We start from the raw sequence: 25,950 nt of genomic DNA, 5'->3' as shown, positions 1-25,950 counted from the left end.
AATAAAGACACGTGAGAATACACACTGAAGCAGTTACCCAGCAAAAACAGGTAAAACCTATAAAGAGTAGGCAAGAAAAAAAAAAAAAAAAGGCTTAAAATCTGGATTAGACAAAATGTGAAATAACTAAAAGCTAGAAAAAGCTACATATACAAACTGAAGCTGTAACTAATTAAATTACTGAATAGTTATATTGTGGAATATTTATACAGTCAGTTAACACGTCCACAAATGTTTAGAATAACACAGGACAATATTTATTAAGAAAGAAGATTCAGTGGTACTCACCCACATCCCCTTTCCCTTCTCATATACAGAAAAAAAAAAAAAAAGACTAAATGGAAGCTATCGAAAGAAATGTTGTATGTTGAGATCACTGATAATTTTAGCTTTCATCTTCATAATTTCTAAATTGTCTACAATAAATCTGCTCTTATGATCATAAAAATCTATTAAACTCACACAATTCTAGCATACACCTTTATTAAATAGCCACAAAATACTTCCGAGAATGTCTATAATATAAACTGGCCAGATTTAAGACCTGAAAATTTTTTTCCTGTAGAAAATCAATCAAGATAACATTCTAATTCCTTTATCAGTTCAGAAGGCCTTCTTCCAGACGGTGGAGTATCTAAAACATGAGAATCATATACAGAGTAAGTTGAAGGGCAATGAAAGGAGCAGAAAAACAGGGAAAGTTGTGCCACAGCTTCCACTCTTTGCAGGTGCAAACCACTGTCTCATCGGCCGTCCCCCACCCGCTGGATTTCCACACCGCCACGCCACACCCCCGCTCTCCGGGAAGGACTGATAGTGTCACACTCTATATGAAGACAATAAAGCCAAGAGAAACCACTGAAGTTGTGCAACACAGAGCTCTGCTTATCACATGGGAGGCACTGAGACAGGTTCTGCGTCTGTTGAAAGATGGTGCCCACCCTTAAGAATGCTACATTCTTGACAAGTTATTCCATACAGGCCGATATCTTTCAGATGTGGAAACAGTGGTATTAGGGGCTTTCAAGTTAAAAAACGACTGCAGCAGATTTTATCAGACAGAAACAAACAGAAACATTATCAAAGACAGAAATAAAAGGAAGCAATTAGTTAATGTAGTTTAATTTCTCCGAAAATGGTATATGCTGACTTCATCTGCTAACGATAAACAGTCCATTTAGACACATCTTCCTTCACCATGTTTACATTTGCACTGCTGGTACAAAAGCAAAAACTATTAATGCCTCAATATACATCAAAGCAAACTGCACACATTTAAAGTGTACAAGCTGATGTGTGTGTATGTATGTACATCCACGAGACCATCACCACAAACAAGGTAATGAACATATCCATCACCTCAACAATTTCATCGAGTGAGTACATATCTTCTTAATACTCTGTGTGACCAAATGGGAAGCAGACTGAAGAACAAAGACTGTCTCAAGGAAAAGCTCTTGGGTGACTGAGTTGCAAGCTAAATTAACCACTTTTCTCAAGAAAACAATTTTTTACTTCATACATTTTGTCCAGGCTTTTAGTTGTTTAAGGTGGGCTCCTGTTACTCCATCCTGGCCAGAAGAAGTTCACACAGTTACTTATATTTGTCCCAAATTTACCTTTCTTATATAGGCCTATACGGCAAAGGTAGTATATCTGTTCCTTCCTGGCTCTGTAGACTTTGAGCAAATCCTTTTCCAGAGAGCAGAGTCCTGGCATGTTTAGCCTGTCCCATAGCAGGCTATCCACACCCTTGATTATTTTGGTTATACTGCCCTGAAGGTGTGGTAACCAGGAGAGGACCTAGCACTCCCAGTGTGAAGGTAGCCTCATTTACCAAGGTTCCACAGGACAGTAGGCCAACCTCTACCTTAAGAGACAGGTGTGGTGGAATAAAATGACCACTGGCGTCGGAAGCCTGAGATTCAAGTCCTGGCTCAGCACTCTATCCATGTGACTATGGCAAACTCACTCAACTGATGAGTCTTGCTTGCCCCATCTACAGATAGGTGTAATAGTATACATATCTCACAGGCTGTTATGAGGAGGGGATGAATTAATGGATGAGAAAACACTCTGTAACGTGTAAGGCACTGTACAAAGATATAATGACGATGAAGCACATTTCTCATACTCCCAATAGTCTAACATTCCGTCTTCCAAACCTCTAAGCTACCACAATACATTAAAAACTCTTAAATAAGTGGTAACTAATAAAAATAAATGCATCATCTTGTAAGTGCAATTTTAATTATTTCCCCTTATATACATACTACACAGTCTGAATCAGGAAAACATTTATATATGTGGCCCAACATAATTTCAAAAGCTCATCCTAAATCTACCTTACAAAGTCTTCAACCCTTGTGTAAGCATTTGAGGACCGCTTACATTCTTCATATTTGGACATTGCCTGAGTAATAAAAATAGATCAGTTTTGGGGGGACCTATGCCACACATTAGGCTGAAACTGCAACTTTTAAAGCACAAGCAAATTCATAAATGAGGTCTGTTACTTACTTCTGTAACATTGTGGCAAGAAGTGCAATAATATTTGCCTTCATCAGTGAGACCCCAAGAGACAGCAGCACACTGAGAACAGCGGTCTTTGAACTCTTTCTGTAGGAGAAAAGGAAAACCACATTCAATACATTGTACCTAAACCCTGCAGTTCTACTTAGAGGGTTCCCTACAATTTTACTCTATACATAAAGAATCACTGAGAATAGAAAATATACCAGAGGGATTATCTATAAACAAGAAGAACAGTTCAGTCTGAGCCATTTGAAACTGAATTAAACTATTAAAGAAATGTTTCTAAAATATGCAGTGTGTGAGGGTGAAAAAAAAAAAGACAAAGAAGACAAGGTGGTAGGGGTAAAGTGGGAAAAAAAAAGGTGAGTAAATAAAACTCCTTGAACATGCTGTGAGGAAAAAGATGATAAGATTCAAGTATAGAGAAGACTTAAAAAATAGAAATAGCATACCATTTGGAACTTCCTCCAGGACACTAAGAACACATACCCTCCACAAAGGAACCAGAGTTTTATTAGGGTTGTTTCAAGTTTCGATTTGTTCACTCAGCAATATAAGGAGTACCAACTATGTATGTACTACGCACTTAACTAGGTGCTGGGGATTTGAGGGTGAGCAAAACAGACAAGATCCCTACTCATAACTATACATGCTAATGGTGAGTTCTAATTGCTAATTTCATTAACCCAGCATCTACAGACGTTAACCCTCATTCAGTAGACATTTATTGAGCATCTACAATGAGTAAGGCCTTCTATCACCATAATGCTTCTGTACATACATAGACTGGCACCAAATTATCCATTCGCAACTCTCTGGTGCGAGAAATCTTATTATCGTTGATCTAATTACCGACTATTCCTCTAACACCATCAAAGAGTGGCGTTTTATGAAGTGGGTCAAAATGCATGCCAAATCTATTTCGACAAGTTGGTCAAGTTTTCAGTGACCCCATGTGGATAACTATCGTAATCTTGGAGTGTCCCCAAACCCGAATTTGGAATTCCTGCACAGGCCATGGCTAAGATTCGCAGAGACACCGGCAGGGGTTACTTGGGGGCATTCTGGTTCCAAGCCCGGCCTCCCTCGCCCAACCTCCAGCATCAAAGGGAACTTCTAGGTGGTCCCGTTTAGAGGAGATGAGCCACGTGGGTGGCCACCCCACAAAACCCACAACTTCAGCCTCCTCCCGAAACACACCCACATCGACCAATACCCCACCGTCCCTTCACCCACAAGCTCACCCAGCCAGAAACTCCAGCCTCTTCCCCCAAAGCGCGGGCACACGCGGGCCGCCAGCCCCGCCAGCCCCATCCCTGTCCCCACCCCGCAGCCTTCCGCCCCGTCCCCGTTCGGCCAGTGGCCGCCCCCACAGCCAACCGGCGTCCTCCACCCCTTCTCCTCAGCCTCCCTCCCCTCCCGCCCCGCCGCCCGGCTGCGCGACACTCGACCCACTCACCGCCTCCTCCAGGTCCATAACGGCGCCGCCGCCGCCGCCGCCGCCGCCGCCGCCGCCGCCGCCGCCGCCGCCGCCGCCGCCGCCGCCGCCGCCGCCGCCGCCGCCGCCACAGCTCGTTACCCCGGCAGCGAGCGCAGCTTCCGGGAGCGGCGGGAAGAGCCCTCCGGGCGGAAACCGAGACCCTTGACTTTGGATTTCCGTCTCTTGCGGCGGCGGGAAAGCTTCCGCTAGCTCCGGGATGAAGCTCCACTAATCCTGCATCCCCAGACAGCATCCCTTTGCTAGTCGAGGTAACTAAAACCAATCAGTAAAAAAGTGGGCGGTGCCTACTGCTGAGAGGATTCAGTCTCTGTTCGGACAGCCGTTCCTTCCCGGCCGCTCTCCTGCTTTCGGGCTGCGAGGGGGGAGCGGTGGCGTGGACTCAGAGCGCTCGGGGCTCTCCACCTGGTTCTGGCACAGGAGAGGCACCGGGTTCTGGAGAAAAGAACACGTGGTTGAGTTAGACCTGGGTTTGTAATCACGGCTTTTCTGCTTCTTTGTGCCTCAATTTCCTCCTCTGTAAAAATTAGCTATTACCTGTGGGTCCCTTGCGATGGAGCCTCACATGGTAAATGCTCGTTAAATTTAGCTTTATTGTTGTCCCTTCATTGGGCACTTTCATTTCATTAAACAGGCGCTGTTTTAGGTCTTGGGGATTCAGCAGTGAACAAAGTAAACAAAAATTCCTGCCTTTATGGAGATTATAATCTGGTGGGGAGAGACAAAAATACATAAGGAGAATATATGGTATGTTAAACGGGCATGAGCGCCAAGGAGAAAAATAAAACAGGAAAGGAGAATGGGAGCCATACTGTGGTTTCAGTTTTAAATGGAGTGGTCAAGAAAGGTCTCTCTGAGATGGTGACCTTTGAGGCAAGGGAGCAGGAACCATGTAGGGAACCTCATTCCCGGCAGAGGGAACAGTGAGTACCAAGGCCCTAGTCCTGAACCTCATGCCAGACCATTTAAGGATCAGCAAGGAGGTCAGCGAGTGGCTGGAACAGTGAGCTAAAGGGAGAGTAGAAGATGAGGCAGGGGCAAAATACAGCTCTAAGGACTTAGACTTGGAGAAATTGGAGACGCCGTTGGGGGAGTTACACAATCTTACATGTTTAACAGATTACTCTGGCTGTTGTGGGGGGAAGAGACTGCTAGGGGGCAAAGATAGACGTTGGGAGGCAAGTCAGGAGTCTGTTACAATAATCCTGGTAGCTTGAACCAGGTAAAAGCAGTGGAGACAGTGAGAAGTAGACAGATTCTGGACATGTATGTTTTGAAGGTAGAACCATAAGGATATCTTGATGGATAAGAAGCCCATCAAAACAGCTATCGAGGATGAAGGGAGTCAAGGATGACTTCAAGATTTTTGTCCTGAGCACCTGGAAGGGTGAAGCTGTATTTGACAGAGTAGGGGCAGACTATGGGTGGACCAGTTTGAGAGGGGGGTAGAGGAGGAATCAGGAATTTGACTTTGGACCTGTGAAGTTAGAGATGCTTATAAGACCTCTAGGTAGGATGAGAAGGCAATTGGATATAGCAGTCTAGCATTCAGAGGCAAGTTCTGGACTGGAGATATATATTTGGTATTTATCTCTGTCTAGATGGTATTTAAAGTCATGAGAGTAGAGGAGATCACCAAAGGAGTAGCTCTGTATTCACTCACTCCTTATTCACCTGTCAATTCATTTCTTTTGCAAAGTCATTAAACACCCACTATATGTCAGGCACTGTGCTAGCAATTGGGAAATGAGAGATAAACAGGACAGAGTCCTTGCCTTCAAGAGGCACCCAGTCCAGTGGAGCATTCAGTCTTATTATTTTAATCATGGCATTAGATAAATGCTCTTCTCCAGCTGTGTCACCCAGGTCATTTACCAGGCTTGGCTCTGAAACTTCAAACTCTTTCCAAAAAACCTTACCCATCTTCAAAGCATTAAGTATTGTCATATGAACAGCTTGATTATAAGCCTCTAATTTTATAGACAAACCCTGATTTCAAATGTTGAAATTTTACAGTGGGAAGGGGGCACTGCTGAATGCCCAACTAAATTGGAGTTAGTATATTGAACTGAAATATGAGCACCATGGCATCAGAAAGTTTTATCTTTTTGTTTATTGCTATATACCCAGGGCCTAGAACAGTACTTAGCTTATAGGATGTGATCAATAAATATTTGTTAAATGGATGGATGACTTTGTAAGATTTTTATATATATGCAAAATAGTTTAAATAGATGATGTATCTTGATTTGAGACTTTGGACATGTGGTTGCACAGAAATGAGTCACAGATTTTCCCAGCCATTCCTTAACAGAAAATTGAGTGTTTTGAGCAAAGTCAGACTCCTTGGAAGAAAATGTCTTCTTAGACTGTAAGACTTAGATGACTGTTTCAGCAGAGAAGCTTTAATATGCATTTCTTAAAACTGGTTCACATGCCATTGCTGACCTGTCAGATTGGCACAGATAATTTTTGCTTAATGGAAATAATCAGTGGCAGAAAGGCTCAGTGAGATGGACTCTGTCTTGTACTGCAGGTGAGAGTGAATGTGGGGCATATTTCTGGAAAATAGTTCAGCTGCATAACAGGTGATATGGTGGAGCAATATTGAGGCAATGCCAAGAAGAGGAAACAGGGAAATAAAATTAGAATGGAGATAATAAACCCTTACAGGGATTAAAGAGTCCCTGGGCCAAGATTTGATACAACACCAAAGCCTGATTGAAGGTATTAATATATCTAACGAAAGAATGTGTAATCAGCAAGAGATGTATTTAGCCCTTCAATCCTAACAAAAGGAGGACCTAACCATAGCAAGGACCCCCACACCACTATTATGCCCACGCAGGTAACGTCCCCAGGGTACCATACCTCAAGTGACAGACACAGAATCCAACACAAACTGTTACTCAATTCTGCCTGTAGGGAGAGAGGACACTGAATATAAAGGATATTTTCTCTGGGTATAGATTACTGGATTAGCAGTTGTTCTTTCAGCTCTCTGAAGACATGGTTCCATTTCTTCTAAGTTTCATTGTCTCTGTTGAGAAGTCAGCTACCAGTGTTATCAACTATATACTAAGTAACTAGAAAATTCCCAATTGTTTGGAAATTAAGCAGTAAACTTCTAAATAACCCAATCAACTGAGCAGTCACAAAGGACTGACAGAACATTTTGAACTGAATAAAAATGGAAATGTATCATAGCAAAATTATGAAATGCACTTAAATCTGGAGGGAAATTTATAGCCTAAAATTCATGTATTAGAGAGAAAAAAGAAAGGCCGAAAATCAGTGATACAGACATACATCTCAAGAAGTTAGAAAAAGAAGGTTAAACCAGATAATAATAATAATAGAAGGAAGGAAATTAAAAAGAAGAGAGATTAATAAAAGAAAAAGCAAACATTCAATGGGGGAGGGGTCCACAAACTAATATTAACTCTTTAAAAAGAATCATAAATTCAGTAAACCCTGGAAAGACCAACCAAGAAGAAAAGGAAAATTAACCAATATTAGAACAATAAAAGTGACATCACTACAGATACCATAAACATTAAAAAGATCATAAGAGGATACAGCTCTAAGACAGTAAATTTGAAAATGTTGATGAATGGACAGATTCCTAGAAAAACACATAATCAAGAGCTATGCAAGAAGAAATACAAGATTTGAACAATCTTATATCAATTTAAGAAATTGACTCTATCAGTAAAAAAAAAACTTCTCACAAAGAAAACCTCAATCTCAAATGGCACAGCTGGTAAATTCTACCAAAATTTTGAGAAAGAAATAACACCCATCTTAAACAGACTATTCCAAATAATGAAAAAAGAGAGAGCAGTTACCAGTAAATTTTGTGAGGCTACCTTAAACTTGACACCCAAATATGACAAGGATATTTCAAGAAAAGTAAAAATTAAAGTCCATTCTCTCCTCAGAACAAATGCAATATCAGCAAATTGAATGCAAGTCCTTTGCTGTATTCAGCAATATATAAATAGAACAGTGAATCAAAATGACGTTGCGTTTATTCTAGGAACGCAAAGTTGGTTTAACATTGAAAAACAATAACAACAACAATTTAAATAGTAATCCAGGTAGTGTGGTGCAAGGATAGACAAAAGATCAATGGAACTGAATACAAAGTCCAGAAACTGACCCATAAATACATATAAGATAACCTGATTTTCAACAAAGGTGCTGCTAAAATTCAGTGGGGAAGGGATTGTTCTACAATAAATGATTCTGGATCATTTGAATTGAATTAATATGAAAATTATTGACCCCCTATCTCACACAAAAATTAATTTGAAATGAATCACAGACCTACATGTGATAGGTAAAACCATAAAGCTTCTAAGAAAAAAAAAAGTAGGTAAATATCTTTATGGTTTAGGATAGGATAGATTTCCTTAAAAGATCACAAAACAGCACTATCCATGAAAGGAAAGATTGTTATATTGGACTTCATTAAAGTTTAAAATTTTAGTTCATCAAAAGACATTGTTAAGGCAAACAAAAGACTGAGAGAAGGTATTCATAATTCATATATTCAACAAAAGACTTATCTCCATAACAAAGAATTCTTACAAATCAATTAAAAAACAATTAAAAATAGGCTAGACTTGAACAACTATTTCACAAAAGAGGACAGCTAAAAGAACAATAAATATATGGAAAGATGCTTAACATCATGAGTCATCAGAAAAACGAAAGTTAAAACCACAATGAGATGCCACCACACATCTACCAGAATGACTAAATATTTTTTAAAAATTGAAAGTATCAAGGTTCGCCAAGAATATGGATGAATTGGGTCTCTTCTACATTCCTAATGGGAGTATAAATTGAATATTTTGGAAAAGTCTTGGAAGTTATACTAAATCTATGCTAATTATGACCCAGCAATTCCACTCCTAGATATATACCCAAGGTAAGTTAGTGCATATGTTCACCAAAAGATATGTACAATTATTTTCATAAACCTTTCTTTATAATAGCCAAAAATTACAAACAACCAAATGTCCATCAATAGGAGAATGGGCAAGCAAATGTGATTTAGTCATCCAATGGAATACAGTACAGTAATGAAGAAGAATGAACAACTGCTACATAAAACAACATGAATGAAACACAATGACGTGCAGAAGAAGCCTATGGTGAATTTAAAATGGCCTTAAATTTTTTGCCATTTCTCCCATTGGTTCTTGAAGTAGACTATGATGTAACAAAAACCTGGGACTTCCCTGGTGGCTCAGTGGTTAAGAATCCACCTGCCAATGCAGGGGACATGGATTCGAGCCCTGACCCCACATGCCACGGAGCAACTAAGCCCATGCACCACAACTACTGAGCCTGCGCTCTAGAGCCCACGAGCCACAACTACTGAGCCTGCATGCCACAACTACTGAGGCCCGTGCACCTAGAGCCCGTGCTGCGCAACAAGAGAAGCCACCACAATGAGAAGCCCATACACCGCAATGAAGAATAGCCCTCACTCGCCACAACTAGAGAAAAGCCCGCGCGCAGCAACGAAGACCCAACGGAGCCAAAAATAAATAAATAAATAAATAAATAAATAAATATTTTAAAAAAACAAAAAAACCTAAAACATGTGCCTAGATCTAATCCTATCCTAACACATACCCCTTAGACAGCAAAATACCAGAGAAAAATTTTGAGCATGCATACCCATTATACAGATATGTATTTTTGTATATATTATATACATGCAGGACTGTTCTAGTGATTTATGTTATAGAACACTCATAAATATATAAAATAAATGTTTATATGTTTATTGATAAAATAAATAAAAATTTAATTTGCTTATTAACATAATAAATAACTTTCCTTTCAGTGAAAATACTAGTAAGAGTTATGTAATTAAAGAGTTCGCTATTCTTTAAATCGTGGCTTAATACCGTAATACAGCGATTTGTAGTTTTTGTCCTAAGTTCAATTTAATACTTCTTTTTAATGGCAGTCATAACAGAAAAAGATACCTCACAAAGATGCATAGACCCAAGTGTTTTCATAACAATGGACACATTTGCAAACATCTAGTCTCAAAATGCTCTCTCCATAGCATAAGTTACTTCGAAAAAAGCAGTTACTTTTTTATGCATTAAACAACTGAGTGCCTAGCTTGTGCCAGACACTTTTTATTTATTTATTTATTTATTTTTATTTTTGGCTGCGTTGGGTCTTCGTTGCTGTGCGCGGGCTTTCTCTAGTTGTGGCGAGCAAGGGCTATTCTTCGTTGCGGTGCATGGGCTTCCCATTGCGGTGGCTTGTCTTTGGTGCGGAGCACGGGCTCTAGGCGCGTGGGCTTCAGTAGTTGTGGCATGCAGGCTCAGTAGTTGTGGCTCGCTGGCTCTAGAGCACAAGGTCACTAGTTGTGGTGCACGGGCTTAGTTGCTCCGCGGCATGTGAGCTCTTCCCAGACCAGAGATTGAACCCGTGTCCCCTGCATTGGCAGGTAGATTCTTAACCACTGCGCCACCAGAGAAGTCACCAGACACTTTTTAGATACAAGGAGGAGATAAAGCAATAAACAAAAACATCTCTACCTCATGAAGCTTACATTCTAGCTGAGGGAGACGCATAATAAATAAATAAATAATTATAAAATATGTCAGATAGCAAAACACTGCCATGAGGAAAAAGAAAGCAGACTATGAAGATTGCGGGTGGGTGGGAGTTGCTATTTTAGACAAAATGGCCTAGGAAGCCCTCTCAAAGGTGAAATTTGAGAGGAGACATAAAAGAACTGGGGGACTGGGACTTCCCAGTGGTCCGGTAGTTAAAACTCCGCTCCCAATGCAGGGGGCCCCAGTTCGATCCCTGGTTAGGAAACTAGATCCCGCACGCCGCAACGAAGATCCCGCGCGCCACACCTAAGACTTGGCCCAGCCAAATAAATAAAATAAATAAATATTAAAAAAAAAAAAAAGGAACTGGGGGACCTAGCCATTTAGATTTGTTGGGGGTTAGCACTCCCGGTGCAAAGACCTTGAGACAGTAAGGTGGTCCTTAATAAGCCAGGAGGAGGTGGCAGAGGGCAGGAAGTCAGAGAGGTGGCCAGGCCAGGTGATGAGTAAGGTCTTGTGGATAATAGTAAGGACATTTGAGTTTATTCTCGGTGAGATGGAAAGCAGAAGAGTGACAGCAGCTGACTCGTAGTTTAGAAGGGTTGCACTGGGGGTCTGGAGAGTAGATTGGAAGGGGCTGGTGGAGGGGCAGGGAGATCACTTCGGAGGCTACAGAAATGACCCAGGTGCGGGCTGCTGGTAGAGTGAGGGTGGTGATGCTGATGAGAAGTGGTCACCTTCTCCATAGATTTCAAAGGCATCAGCAAAAAGTCTTTCCTTACGGGAAGGGGTGTGAGGAGAAGAGAAAAGTTAAGGATGACAGCAAAGTTTGGGGTCTGAACCTACATAAGAATGCAGTTGCCATTTTACTGAGACAGGGAAGACTTAGGTGTGGGCTTATGGTAGAGTTTGGGGAAAAAAATCAAGAGTTCAGTTTAGAAGATGTTTAAGTTAGTGATGCCTATTTGATATCCAAGTGGAGATGCTGAGCATGCTGTCGAATAGATGTTTGATGCTCAGGGGAAACGTAGGAACCGGAGGTATAAAGTGGGGAGTCAAGAGCCTGGCTAAGGTCATCAAGGGTGTGAGAGTAGACAGAGAAAAAGTTGTGAGGAGTGAGACTGGGCGCTCCAGCGTATGCACGAGGAGGGGCCAGAAGGAGGACCCGGAAAAGGAGCCCGAGCCAAATGCCTGGGGGGTAGAAGGGTAGCCAGGAGCGTGCGGTGTCCTGGATGCCAAGTGAAGAGAGCGTGTCCAAAAGGAAGAAGCCCTCACCTATGTCCAGTGCTCCGGAGAACTACGGTAGGACAGGAACTGGGGCCTGACCGGCAGATTTGGACAATGGTGCCATCAACGACCTTGACAAGAACGCCAAATAGAGTGTGTTCAAGAGCGTAGACCTCACTTGCGAGGAACTCTGTTGCAGACAGAGGCAGGGGAGCCGTAGCTGGTAGGCGATGTAAAGTCCAGAGAGACTTTGGTCTACTTTTGTTTCTTTGCTTGCTTAAGACGTTTATAAGCTGATGTAAATGAACTGTCAGAGAGAGGAAAATGCTGATGCGGAAGAGACAGGGCACAATTTCAGGGGGCTCTCCCTGAGCTGCGAGAGGGGCGCGGGATATGCGGCCCAAGCAGAAGGGTTGGCCTTGTAGGCAATTCATCTGTGAACTGAGAGTGTGTGCGCAGGCTCAGGCACTAGTGGGAATGGCTGGAAAGGCTTTTCTGACTGCCGGTGAGATGGGAAGGAAGTCATCAGCTGAGCGGGGTGGGGGCTTGTACGAGGTCTAAGGAGGGATCGGAGGTGTAATAGCTCTTGGAAATGGGGGAGTTAAACCAGAAATCTAATAAATTGTCAGGCAGCGTTAGGGGCCCCCTGGACGTCTGTGATCGTAAATATAGAGATAAGGCCACTCAACACATCCAGCCATTCAGCTGCTCACTTGGTTAAAACATCCCATTTACTCCAAAGGGACAAATTAGGTGTATTCACAATTCCAAAAATGTCTGCCAGGCAGTATGCCACTGACAGCCACTTGTTATCACATGTCCAAATCTGATACTTGCATTTTGTGTAAAAAGAAAAAAAAGATGACTCATCTGCAAGTCTGACAGGTCTTTTTAGTATTTTGCCATGAGACAACCAACAACCTTCAAGGTAGAAAAAGGATTTGCATGGATATTCAGCCCATTACAGGTTACGGTAACAATCCTGTGGCATCTGCAAGGTCTTGTGTTTATAAAATCAGCCAGATCCGTGGCATCCTGCAGCAATGTGCACACTTCTACCTTCAACCTTTGCTGCCACTTCCTGCTAGTGCATGAGGCCATGGATGGATTTCACCCACGGCGTTGTAGGCAACCTTATCTCAGAGTCCTTTTATTATTCTAGTCAAAGCAGCCACTCTTTCATTGGTTATATGGACACAATTTTACCCGAAATATTGCTTTTATAGAAGAAATTATTTACTGTTGAGAATATATGCTCCCTGGTGCATCTTCCCATTAGCAGCTCCTTGAAAGTAATTCTTTCTATATTTCATGTTTGAAACAATCTAGTGACTACCATGAACAGGGACTTGTTAGAAACATCTGTATTTTATCCAACTATATAGCAAACCTTCAAACTGCAAACCTGTGTAATTTGTTCTCATACTTGTTTCTTCTAAATTTTCAGCATTTTCTACATCTTCCAACATTATTTGTTGTCTGTTATTTCAGCCATATTTATTACAACAGAATAGAAAACTGATAACTATAAAATATAACTTTAGGGAGTAGATAGATGCTTTAGAAAACGCAGCTGGGTAGGTATATACCATGACTGGGTGGGGTAAGTGCACAGAATTTTTATGGGGTCATCAGGGAAACCTCTCTGAAGAAGGGCCAGGTGAGCCAAGGTGGGAATGCAGTGAGAACCATGCAGGGCTATGGGGGACTATGTCCCAGGGAGAGCGACAAGTCCCGAGACGGAACCGGGCTTGGTGTGTTTGAGGAACAAAAGGAAGCCTGTGTTTCTGGAGGGTAACAGGTGAACAGTAGAGTCATTGGCCTCGGGGTCAGATGCTGGGCAAGGCCCGATTGCTGATTGCTGAAGGTCTCCTGGACCCACAGGGCTAATACGAGGCCAGTACACCCTTACAGCCCCTTCTACGTGTTACACCAGGCGTCCCTGGTGGGTCCTGCCTCCTGGCCACCATCACTGGCTCCCACCAGGGAGGTGGGAAGGGACTCCCGGTGAATCAGCCACGGCTGCCTTGTCCTGCCCGCTTAACCCGGGCCTGTGTGTGGGGATAACAGGCTTCACAAGATTCTGACTCAGAGAGAGCAGGGAGAGCCTGGGGGAGCAGAAAAATGGAGCCCCACATAGGCATAAGCCAAGCGTTGGGGCTCCACTGGGAGGCCAGATACTCCCACCCCAGGAGTGGAGGAAGGAAGGGCCTGAGGACACAAGGGTGCAGCCCCCTCTTCTCACCATTCTTACTGAAATTCACTTCCATCTAAGGGCGTGCATTTGTTAAAACCCTCCACGAGTCTTCCGGTCAAGGGCACTAACAGTGCTGGTTTCCTTAGTGAGTGAGAGCCAATGCATATGTAACGTTTTCTGGGCCAAACACCAGTCTAAACCTGTTAACTCCTTTGAATATTATCATCAGCAGCAGCCCCATTTTACAGACAAGAAAACTAAAACAAAGAGATTTTAAATTTCTGTAAGTGGCAGAGCCAGGAGTCAAAACCAAGTAGCCTAGTGGAGAACACAATTTTGGCCACATGGCCCTCTCCGGAAGGTCAACCTCATGAAATACGGCAAAATACGGCACTCCGCAGTAGGTCCCTGTGGCTTAGCCAGTAATAAGATATTGACTACGTTAAGAACCTCAGATGATATTGTAAGGCTCAGAAAATGTTTGAATATAATTACTCTTAGTTCAACAGAAGCTGAGGGACAATTCAGTACCGCAAACAATATCGTTTTATTAAGAGAAATTCTGTATTTCAAGACCACAAGTGACCTAGTGGCTACTGATTTAATGGGGATGTTATTGGAGGAGTTTGATGTGTTTCACTCTGTCAAATCCTAGCCCCAATAGGGACATTATTTAATTAATGAGAATGTATCAAACCAAAGATCACACAAAAACCAGAAATGACTTAGAAATTATTACACTGATTTGATGAATGCTCTGTGTTTCAACTTACATCATCTGTAAGCAGTTTTATTACATAAACAGATATAGTTTGGTTTATTTAGAAAATAGAAGGGAATGTATTTTTAAATTGTGATTTACGTAGAAACTTACACATAATATATATTTCCCTACCAGTTGTTAAATATGAGTATTTCAAATATTTCTTCTGAGGCCACGAAAGGTATTTCAATTTAATTCTAAATATTTTGAGAAGTCATTGAAGGATTTTGAACAGAGGAATGACATGGTCTAATTTATTCTTTTAGTTATTCAGGTCTCTGTATGGGGAACAGCCACAGATCACAAGGGTGGAATGAAGATGGCTAATTGGGAGTGTCGACTGAAAAACTGCACAACCTAGAAGTTGAGAATTATGTTTTATTCAGCAGACATACTGAGGACTTAAGCCCGGAGACAGCCTCTCACATAGCTCTGAGGGATTTCTCCAAAGAGGTAACGGAGGAGCCAGGATATATAGGAATTATTGCAACGAACAAACAAAAAACAAAAAAAGAGTTAAGGATGACAGCAGTAGGAACATCAAAAGATTACTGTTAATTAAAGAAAAACCAGAATCTCAAGTTAATGAATTTAGCACTTTTCTGTGTATGGGCAGATGCAGGATGCTGATTGAAATCATTTCTTTGATGTGCACCTTAGCCATCTGGGGCCCGCATCCTGCTCTCTCCATCCTGAACACCCGCCGGGTGCACTGTGGCGGGGTGGGGCGCCTGTGGTTGCTGATGGCTTGATGACCGCAACATCCTTTGTTTACTGATATGGCAGGCGACATTCTCTGTCCACAGGAGGCTGTTACAGGAATCCAACCCAGACATGGGTGTACTTGCATAAGAGCACCGTCGTGGGCAATGGGATATAGATATACTTTGAAGGTGGAGCCAACAGTGGATTGGGTGTAGTTGTGAGAAAAATCCTAGGAATCTAGGATAACGTAGTGAGGTGAATGGTGGAGCTGAGATGGTTATGAGCAGGTTTGGGGTGAAAATCAAGATTTGGGACACGTTAAGTTTGATATGTCTCTTAGAAATACAAGAGAAGATATTACAGATAAATGAATCTGGAATTCAGAGATGTTCTGGCTGGAGACGTGGATTTGGGCGTCCTAGTGTCAAAATGAGATTTAAAGCCCTAGGACTAAATGAGAACACCTGGGGAGTGAGAGCAGCGAGTGAATGAGAGGCGAGAGTCCCAGGCTGAGACTCGGGCTCTGTGACGTTTGGAAGTCAGAAGGGCAGAACAATCTAGTAAAGAGAGTAGAGAAGGAGCAGCTAAGGGGAATGAGGAAAACGGGCGGAGTATGGTGACCAGAACCACATGAAGAAAGTGTCAAGAAAGAAGAAACATCAAATGCTATTAAGAGTTAAGCATAAAAAAAAAAAAAAAAAAAAGTTAAGCATAGAGTTGAGCTTAGCACAGGACTTAGCAAGATGCATGGCACTGACAAGACGGTTTTAGTAACGTGTTAAGGATGACAGTTGAATTGGAGTGGGCTCAAGGCAGAGCTGGAGGAAGAGGGTAGACCGTCAGTAAAGGCCTGTAAGGAAGAGCAGGAAGGTACAGAGAGGGTAAAAATGTGAACTATTGCAGCAGGTTTGTATGTGAATGGAAATGAAACATTGACTGGGGTGGGGGGTAGAATTACAGGATCAAAGTCCTTGAGTGGATGAGAGGGACAGATCTGACCCCAGATGAGGCCGCCCTGAGGGGCTGCATTATTCTCACCTGACCAGGCCATGGAAATTCCTGGAATGTGGCCACCTCTCAGCCAGGCTGGGGCCCCTGTCTGCCGGGTGTGGCCACATCTGAGCATCGGAGCTGGTTCCACCGCCTCCTCCGGACCTACCCCGCTCCCCTGGTGTTGCCAACATCCCAGGGCTTGGAGCCCAGGACAACTCAGCTAGGTTTTAGTTAAGAGGTTCTGCTGAGTGTGGAAGTAGCTAAATACTATTTCTAGGAGGCGACAGAGCAGAGACTCTGCAATCAGGAGAGTAGATTTGAATCTTGGCCCTGAAACTTACCTGCCAGCTGTGCGACCTGGACAAATCACTTCTCTGAGTCTCAGGTTTCTCATCTGCAATGTGGAGACGATAACTTTAACAAGACGCCTTCTGAGATTGTGAGGTAGAAACGGGATAGTGGATGTGCAAAGGCTCCGTCAAAGCTCTGTAAGCTGGGATGTGAGATACAAATGCCATAAATTGTCATGAGGCTTCATTCACTATATCATTCCCCCATTCATCTCACAAAACAGGCACAGCTTGTAGAGGAAACATTTCTTGGGACACATTCCTGGGCCACTCCTCTCTGTGGGTTTAATTTTCATAACTAGACTTTTAAGTTTTTTTTAAAGATAAGAGCAAGTCTTGGCTCCTTGTGAGAGCCTCCAAATTTCATTACAGACATAAATATATCACGTCAAGACCACCAGTTGAAAGGGAGGGGAGACGTATTATTATCTTCAAAGCTTTCTGGGAACCTATTAAATGCTAATAACAAAGCACTGGGATAGTCCAGAGTGCAAACACCGTTCTTGACACCTATCACATGTATGAGCCTCCTTTCTCCCTGGGCGCCCATCAACATTTCTGCTGGAGGAAGAGAGAATCAAGTGTGTCCCCGAAGAATGGACCCTCCGAGTGCTCCAAGGCCTGCTAGCGGCCTGGCCTATCCATAACTGAAGCTGAAACCCCCTGTGTTTCGCGTAGTGCTAGGGAGAAAGGTAAAGACATGAATACTGGCTGGGTACAGAGTGTTTGGCGCTATAAAAGGCCCATTACTCAGGTTATCTCATCATTGAGTTGGGAGGTAATCATTTTCTCCTCATCAAATTGGGAGGGAAATTGAGGCTCAGGAGGTCACATTGGGTCACGTGGCCAACAAGAGCCAGAGGGGGACATTGTAACTCATTTCTCCCTGCTTCAAAGCCCACTCTTTCTGCTAACAGAGTAGGTGCTTCATAAAGGTTTTCGTAGTGAATGAGTGAGTGGATGAATGAATAAAGTCCTCTGGATGCAAAATTGCCTTGTCAAAGGACACCAACAGCCAGAAGGCACAGCCCCAATTAAACAGAAGCAAAACAACCTTGTAAGATTCATGTGAGGTACTCAGAGTGTGGCCTAAATAACTCAGGAGTTGCCCAAACTCTCGAGTGATAAGATCACAGGCAAGTTGCAGAACCTGCTGGGGGCTGGTTTCTCCATTTCTAATCTTGGGGCAAACATGTCTTGCTCCTCCCTCCCTTCCAGGAAGCAGAGTTAACAGAACACAGGCGTTTGTAGCTCTGGCCACAGGCCTTAAAGTCCTTGAAAGATGAGTCCTGGCTTGTGACCCTCCCGTGGCTAGTACTGGCTACATAACTCGTGGGGCCCAGCACAAAATGGAAATGTTATGCCCGTGGATTGAAAATTAATAAGAACTTCAAGGCGGTGACCTCAGAGCAGTAAACCGAGGCTGGGGCCCTTCTGAGTATGGGGTCCCGTGTGACTGTACAGGCTGCACACCCACGAAGCCAGCCCTGCCTGTGGCCGTTGATTCCGGAGAAGGGAAGAAAAGATCTTAAAAGGAGATTGGTGGGACATCTTGGGAGCACCAAAAATAGGACAAATCAATAAAGTCACCATGGAGATCAGGTTCTAGTTTCTTGAAAGACACAATTTCAGACTAGAAAGAGTGTTAAAGTTCATCTAGTAAAGACAAATATCATATGCTATCACTTATTTGTGGAATCTAAAAAAATAGTACAAATGAACTTATTTACAAAACAGAAATAGAGTCACAGATGTAGAAAACGAACTTACGGTTACCAAGGGGGAAAGGAGGAGGATAAACTGGGAGATTGGGATTGACATATACACACTACTATATATAAAATAGATAACTAGTGAGGACCTACTGTATAGCACAAGGAACTCTACTCAATACTCTGTAAGGATGTATACGGGAAAAGAATCTAAAGAAGAGTGGATATATGTATATGTATAACTGATTCACTTTACTGTACACCTGAAACTAACACAACATTGTAAATCAACTATACTCCAATAAAAACTAATAAAAATAAATAAAATTCATCTAGTACTAGTCTTCCATTTTATAGGTCAGGAAATTGAGATGCAGACAGAAGCAGTGACTTGGGGAGTCGTGGGGTACCACAGAGAAGGCAGATCCTCTCTGAATCTCATTTAGTCTCCTTATCACTGAAACAGCGCAGGCCAGATTGAATAATGCAGTTTCTTTTTTTTCTCCCCTATCTCCACTAAAATAACAGTAAAATAAAAGGGTTAAGTCCACTACTGTATAGCACAGGGAACTATACTCAATATTTTGTAATAACCTATAATGGAAGAGAATGTAAAAAAAGAATATATATTTATATATATGTGTGTATAACCGAATCACTTTGCTGTACACCTTAAACTAACACAACATTGTAAATCAACTATATTTCAATAAAATTTTTTTTAAAAAGTATTAAGTCCACAAGGACCAAGGAAATGGGAGGAGAGGCAATGGTAATTGAAGAGGATTTGAAAGTGGGCATGTGGGATAGGAGGACGCACAGACCAGAAACGGGGGAATTGAGTGAAAATCTGGATACTGCCCCTCCCCCTTCCCAGAATGCCAGTAGCAAGTTTTATATCCCCCCCAAGGCAGGAGATAAGAATCTTCTCTGGAGTAAATCCCAGAGACTACCATTTGGGATTCTTTACAATGAGCTGGTTTGAAGTTCTGTCCTATCAGACTGAAGCCCTAGGATCCAAGTCTGGCTTATGTGCAAAGAGATTTCTAGGCTCCCAAGTGAGAGCCGATGGCTAAGTGCCTCCAGACACAGGGGAAAGCTGCTAACTTGAAGACAGAAAACAAAACAAACAAAAAAAATGGGAAAAAGAATTGGGAGGATCAGAGACAACCTCAAACTGACAATCTCCCTGAAAAGAGTAGGGATGATCTGTGAAAGAAGAACCAGAAAGCTTTGGGGAAAAAAAAAAATCCACTAAATAAGGAAAACCTCTGGAAAGTTATATATATGAGTCAAAATAAAAATTCAATATAAAAAGTAGGGCTTCCCTGGTGGCGCAGTGGTTAAGAATCTGCCTGCCAATGCAGGGGACATGGGTTCAATCCCTGTTCTGGGAAGATCCCACATGCTGCAGAGCAACTAAGCCCGTGAGCCACAACTACTGAGCTTGTGTGCCACAACTACTGAAGCCTGCGCCCCTAGAGCCCCTGCTCCGCAACAAGAGAAGCCACCGCAATGAGAAGCCCGTGCACCGCAACAAAGAGTAGCCCCCGCTCGCCGCAACTAGAGAAAGCCCGCGTGCAGCAAAGGAAGACCCAACGCAGCCAAAAATAAATAAAAATTTTAAAATCTAAAAAAATAAATAAATAAAGCAAGAGGATAAGTCTAAGAGGTTAAAAGCCAACTACTAGAAATGCCAGAAAGAGAGCCAAGGGAACAAAATTATTAACAAATTAACAAAACTTCTCAGAACTAAAGCATGAGCTTCCAACTCAAAAGAGCTAGCTCAAGGGATGTGCCTAGCACAGAGAATGAAAAAGACCCATGGTCAGATACACCACTGTGAAGTTTTTGACTATCAGGGATACAGAGAAGATATTATAAACTTCTAGAGAGAAAAAGAAGATCAGAATTAATGGACCTCTCAACAACACTTTGGGATCTAGTGGACAATGGGCCAATGCCTTCAATATTCTAATTTATATCCTACATTTCTATATTCAGCCAAACTGTTCATCAAATGAAGATAGAATAAGACATTTTCAGACATGCAAGAACGAAAATCATTTACTTCCCTTGTAACTTTAGTGAACTACTGGAGGTAGTGATCCAATAAAACGAGGGAGTAAACCAAGAAAGGAATACATGGAATCCAGGAAGCAAGGGATCCAAAGCGCAAGAGGCAACATGAATCCCCACAATGATGGTGAATGGAAATTTCTGGTTGACATTGGTACGGCATACAGTTTAAATTGGAGAACTTGGAAGGAAGGCTCTGAGAAGAAGGTCTCTAGGAATAAGATGAATATGATATATTTGAGATTATGGAAAACATTATTAATAGAATTGAAGCAGGCTTTATTGGGATATTAGGAAAAATTAAATGTGTAGAAAATCAGGCACATGGGAAAATGAGTAACTCCAGTAAAAGTGAAGGACTGAATAAGTCAGGTGATATGGGGTCAGGCACATGGGAAAATGAGTAACTCCAGCAAAAGTGAAGGACTGAATAAGTCAGGTGATATGGGGTGGGCAGAGAGTTCGAGTGATGCTCTAGTAAATGACATTTGCACAATCATAATTAAACTACGTTGGGGGGATAGGGAAGTGGGAATGGGAAGGTGAGGGAGATCTGAGTCATTTATCATTGTAGGGACTCAGTAGTAGTGTCTCAAAATGTAAATTAATAATTAAGAAATAGGGATAGCTCCAGTCCATGGTTTTTAATATCATCTGTAAGACTTCCAAGTTTAAAATGGTGAAGGAAAGGTGTTCCCACTTCTTTTTTCACTCAAAAAAAACCAAGGAAAATAACAAGAAACACAAACTCTATTCTTGACACTTAGCAGACATTGCAAATCTGAACCATTAAATGTGAACCACTAAGTGGCTAGAAGAATGACAAAAAAATGAACGAAGATGAATCCAAATGCTAGTAGAAGTATAATTTATTTATAATAAAATTCACCAATTTTAAGTCTACATGATGAATTTTGACATATGTCTTTAGTAGTGCAACTGCTGTCAAAAATATGATTTAGAACATTGCAGTCAATCCCCATCCCCAATCCCCGAACCCCTAGCAACGGCTGATCTGCTATCACCACTTCAGATTCTCCTTTTCTAGAACTTCATATAAATGCATATAGTATGTAGTCTTCTGTATCTGACTTTTTTCACTTAGTAATGCTTTTGTGATTCATCATGTTGTTACATGTATAAGTAGTTTATACCTATTAATTGCTGAGTAGTATTCCATTTAGGTATAGATTTTTCTTTATCCATTTACCAATCAATGGACATCTGGACTGTTTCCAGTTTTTGGCTACTCTGAACAAGGCTCTTGTAAATATTCACGTACGGATCTTTGTGTAGACATATATTAAATATTTTCACTTCACTTGAAAAATACACAAGAGTGGAATTCCTGAGTCATATGGTAAGTGAGTGTTTAACTTTGTAAATAAATGCTAACCCATTGCTCCACGTTCTAGCCAAACTTGGCATTGTCAGTCTTTTAAATTCTATCCAATACAGTGGATATGTAGTGGTATCTCCATTTGGTTTAAATTTGCATTTCCCTAACAACTAATGATGTTGAACATCTTTTCACGCGCTTATTTGGCATCAGTGTTTCTGATAAAATGTTCAGATCTTTTGCCTAATTTTAATTGTCTTGTCTTAATATTGAGAATTCATTACATATTGTGGACATAAGTCCTTTATTTTGTGTATGTTTGCAGACATAGTCTTCCAGTCTGTGCCTTGCCTTTTCTTTTCTTTCTTTTTTTTAAAAAATTTATTTTATTTATTTATTTTGGCTGTTTTGGGTCTTCGTTGCTGCGTGCGGGCTTTCTCTAGTTGCAGCGAGCGGGGGCTACTCTTCGTTGCGGTGCGTGGGCTTCTCATTGTGGTGGCTTCTCTTGTTGCAGAGCATCGGCTCTAGGGCGCGTGGGCTTCAGTAGTTGTGGCACACGGGCTCAGTAGTTGTGGCGAACAGGCTTAGTAGTTGTGGCGCACGGGCTTAGTTTCTCCGCGGCATGTGGGATCTTCCTGGACCAGGGCTCGAACCCGTGTCCCCTGCATTGGCAGGTGGATTCGTAACCACTGCACCACCAGGGAAGTCCCGCCTTTTCTTTTTCCTAATTGTGCTTTCAAAGAGCAGACATTTTCAATGTTGATGAAGTCCAAGTTATTGATTTTTAAAATTTTATGTGTCCTATTTTTAAAATCTTTGCCTAACCCAAGATCACTAAGGTTTTCTCCTATTTTTTTAAAGGTTTATAGTTTTAGCTCATTTTTGTACACATAGCCACCAATTATTTTAGCACCTTTTGTTGAAAAGATTATCCTTTCTTCCATTTAATTGTCTTGGCACCTTTGCTAGGAAACCAATTGACCACATATATGTGTGGATCTATTTCTGGACTTTCTATTTTGTTCCATTGGTCTATATGTCAACCTTTACTTGAATACCATTCTATCTTGATTTCTGTCAGCTTTATAGTAGGTCTTGAAACCGGATTGGGTAAGGCCTCCAACTTTGCTCTTTTTCCATGTTGTTTTGGCTATTCTACATGCTTTGCATTTCCACATAAATTTTAAAATTTGCTTACTAAATTTTTCAAAATAGCCCTGCTAATATTTTGAATGTCATTATGTTGACTCTATAGATTAATCTGGGGGAGAATTGGCATTTTAACAATACTGAATCTTCCAGTCCATGAGTATGGTATATCTCACCATTTGCACTCATCTTTAATTTCTCTCAGTAATGTTTCATAGTTTTCAGAGTACAGTGATTGCATATATTTGTTAAGTGTATCCCTATTTCATAGTTCTGTGCATGTGTGCTTGTGTATGTGTTTGAGAGAGAGAGAAAAAAAGGGAGGGAGGTAGAGAGTTTCCTTTATGTTCTCAAAGTTGAGCAAAAGAAAATTGGTTAATTAAGGATTGTGGTTAGCTGAATTCCAGTTAAGTAAGATTTTACTGTATTTGGCATTCACACTAATAGCTCTGATTATGTCACACCCCATGTTCAGAAACCTTCATTGGGAAATAATTATGGGATGTGCTCAAAGAATGTAGTGTCAATTTACAAAGGGAAAAATTGGAAACAACTGAGCAAGCTGATTAAGTGATGCTATGCTCTTACCTTGCAGCCATAAAAATGACATTATGCAACAGTGGTTTTCAGAATGGGGTCAGGGTGTCTTACAGGGTCAGGCAGGCATCAGGGCTCCCACTCGTGTTCTGACCACAGTAGTTCTACTTATATCCCTTTTGGCCTTTGAGGTTCCTGGTAGGATTTTGTTTAAAAACAAGAGTTCCGGTGCATACAATGTTTAAAAACCATTATTGCAAAAGAATTTTTAATGACCAAGAAAGATGTTAATGGAATTATAATCAGATTAGAAAAGAATCTGTGTTTTATGTCCCTGTTTGGGGAAAAAAGAAATATGTGTCCAGAAAAAAATTGGAAGGTTATACATGTTTCAAAATATTAATAGCAATTACATCTGCACAGATTGTGACTTATTTCTGAAGGTTCTCATTTGTATTTTTCTAAATATGTAAAGTGTAAAGTGTATTGTTGTTTAATGAGAATAGAATAAACTACAAATTCCTTAGCGTGTCATTCAAGGCTCTCCACCATCTGATATTAAAGGTCTTTTTAGATTCCTTGGTAAACCTCAGCTCATCATAGAGTTACAAGTTTAGTCTCGAAGAATTACTCATCGTTTCCTGAATACGCCCTTCATTTCCCTGTCCCCACACCTTTTCTCCAGCTATGTTCTTTCTTTTTTTTTTCTCTTTTTAGTTGGCTATGCTTGGTCTTAGTTGTGGCCGGCAGGCTCCTTAGTTGCGGCTCGCCAGCTCCTTAGTTGTGGCATGCATGTGGGATCCAGTTCCCTGACCAGGGATCGAACCCAAGCCCCCAGCATTGGGAGCGTGGAGTCTTAACCACCGTGCCACCAGGGAAGTCCCTCCAGCTATGTTCTTAGTCCAGAATTCCCTAATCACAGACCCACTGGCATTTAACCCATTCAAAGTGAATGTGATAAAATGTACATTAAAGGGGGAAAAAAGACAATTCAAAGCTATATAGAGAGTATGATTTCAACTAGTTTGAAAAACACAAAGAAAAAACTGGAAGGAGCAATGTAAGTGATTTATAGAGGCAGCACCTCTGTATCAGGATTATCAGTCTTTTGTTTGTTGCATTTTATTACACTTTCCAAATCATCTACAATGACCTATTAAAATAGGAAAAAAGGAAAAAAATCATAGCCATTTTAAGACCTATATCAAATGCTAATCCCTCCAAGAGCTTTTCACAAAATAGTAATAATAATAATAAATTTTTTAGATTCTCCGGCCTGTGTCTCCTAACAATTTCACTGTATCTGTGTGTTGCATGATATAGTATGAAGAGCCCTGAATCTGTAGGCAGAAGACCTGGGGTTAATCCTGGCCTCTCCTCTTGCTGGCCTGTACTTGGCAAATTGCCTTACCTCTCTGAGTGTCTGATACCTCCCAGGGCTGTAGTAAGGATTAACTGAGACAACATGAATAGGCTCTGTAAACTGTAAAGTGCTTTTCAAATGTATGCTGTCTGATTCTCCCACGAGGCTGAAGTTCAGTCATCCCAAACTATCCACCATAGGTGACACTCAACAAAAGGCTGTTGATTTAAATCTTCCCACGGTTCCAAAAGAGAGCAAAAATCTCTTTGTATCCTGAAATGTTACCAGTAGACTGGGATTTAATAAAGGCCTGTGCTCCAGAGAGCCGGTGATTTTCGTTTTGATTTCCCTTTGCTGTTCCCAGGACCTGTGGCCTTAATAAGCCATCCAGTAATCAGTGGGCTCCAGCACAGCCTGGGGATGCTATTCAGTGTTACTAAAAACAAGAAATTACAGGCCAGAGCAATACTTACACTGAAGATGGCTCTGGGTTTATGACACCTACCCCCAGGAGTTAACTCCTTGAACTGCATTCAAGACCCTAACCAAGGGACTTCCCTGGCAGTCCAGTGGTTAAGACTCCGTGCTTCCACACACTGCACAGGGCATGGGTTCCATCCCTGGTCAGGGAACTAAGATCCTGCATGCCGCAATGTGGCAAAAAAGAAAAAGAAAAAAAGAAGAAAACCAAGACCGTAACCAAGAATGTTACAGAGGGTTAAGCATTTGTATTTGTGAGCTCAGAATGAACATGTCCAGATCGAAGCCTGCACTTACTAGAATATTCGTTCCAAGGGCAAGGTGTGGGAGAAAGAGTATAGAACTGCAAACCAGAATTCCAATCCCACTGTTGCCACCAGGGCCATGTGTCCCTGAGTAAGTTCTTTCTTCGCTCTGGGCCTCAGTT

The 25,950-nt window shown here is 41.7% G+C and overlaps 1 protein-coding gene across 2 annotated transcripts in view; it reads right to left on the bottom strand.

Moving 5' to 3' along the window:
- TAF1B (TATA-box binding protein associated factor, RNA polymerase I subunit B) overlaps window positions 1–4,024 on the bottom strand; it is a 56,368-nt gene extending 52,344 nt beyond the window's left edge. For both annotated transcript variants that reach the window (XM_061211047.1, XM_061211048.1), the window contains exons 1-2: window positions 3,995–4,024; window positions 2,521–2,619 (exon numbers count right to left, since the gene is read on the bottom strand). In XM_061211047.1, coding sequence (XP_061067030.1) covers window positions 2,521–2,619; window positions 3,995–4,012 — 117 coding nt within the window. In that variant the 5' untranslated portion in view covers window positions 4,013–4,024. The remainder of the gene's footprint in view (window positions 1–2,520; window positions 2,620–3,994) is intronic.
- Between the last annotated feature and the right edge of the window lie 21,926 nt (window positions 4,025–25,950).

The sequence above is a fragment of the Eubalaena glacialis genome, chromosome 14 (assembly GCF_028564815.1).
Source record: "Eubalaena glacialis isolate mEubGla1 chromosome 14, mEubGla1.1.hap2.+ XY, whole genome shotgun sequence".
Classification (NCBI taxonomy): Eukaryota; Metazoa; Chordata; class Mammalia; order Artiodactyla; family Balaenidae; genus Eubalaena; species Eubalaena glacialis.
Note: the sequence above shows the minus strand (reverse complement) of the source record. Positions and strands in the feature narration are given on the sequence as shown.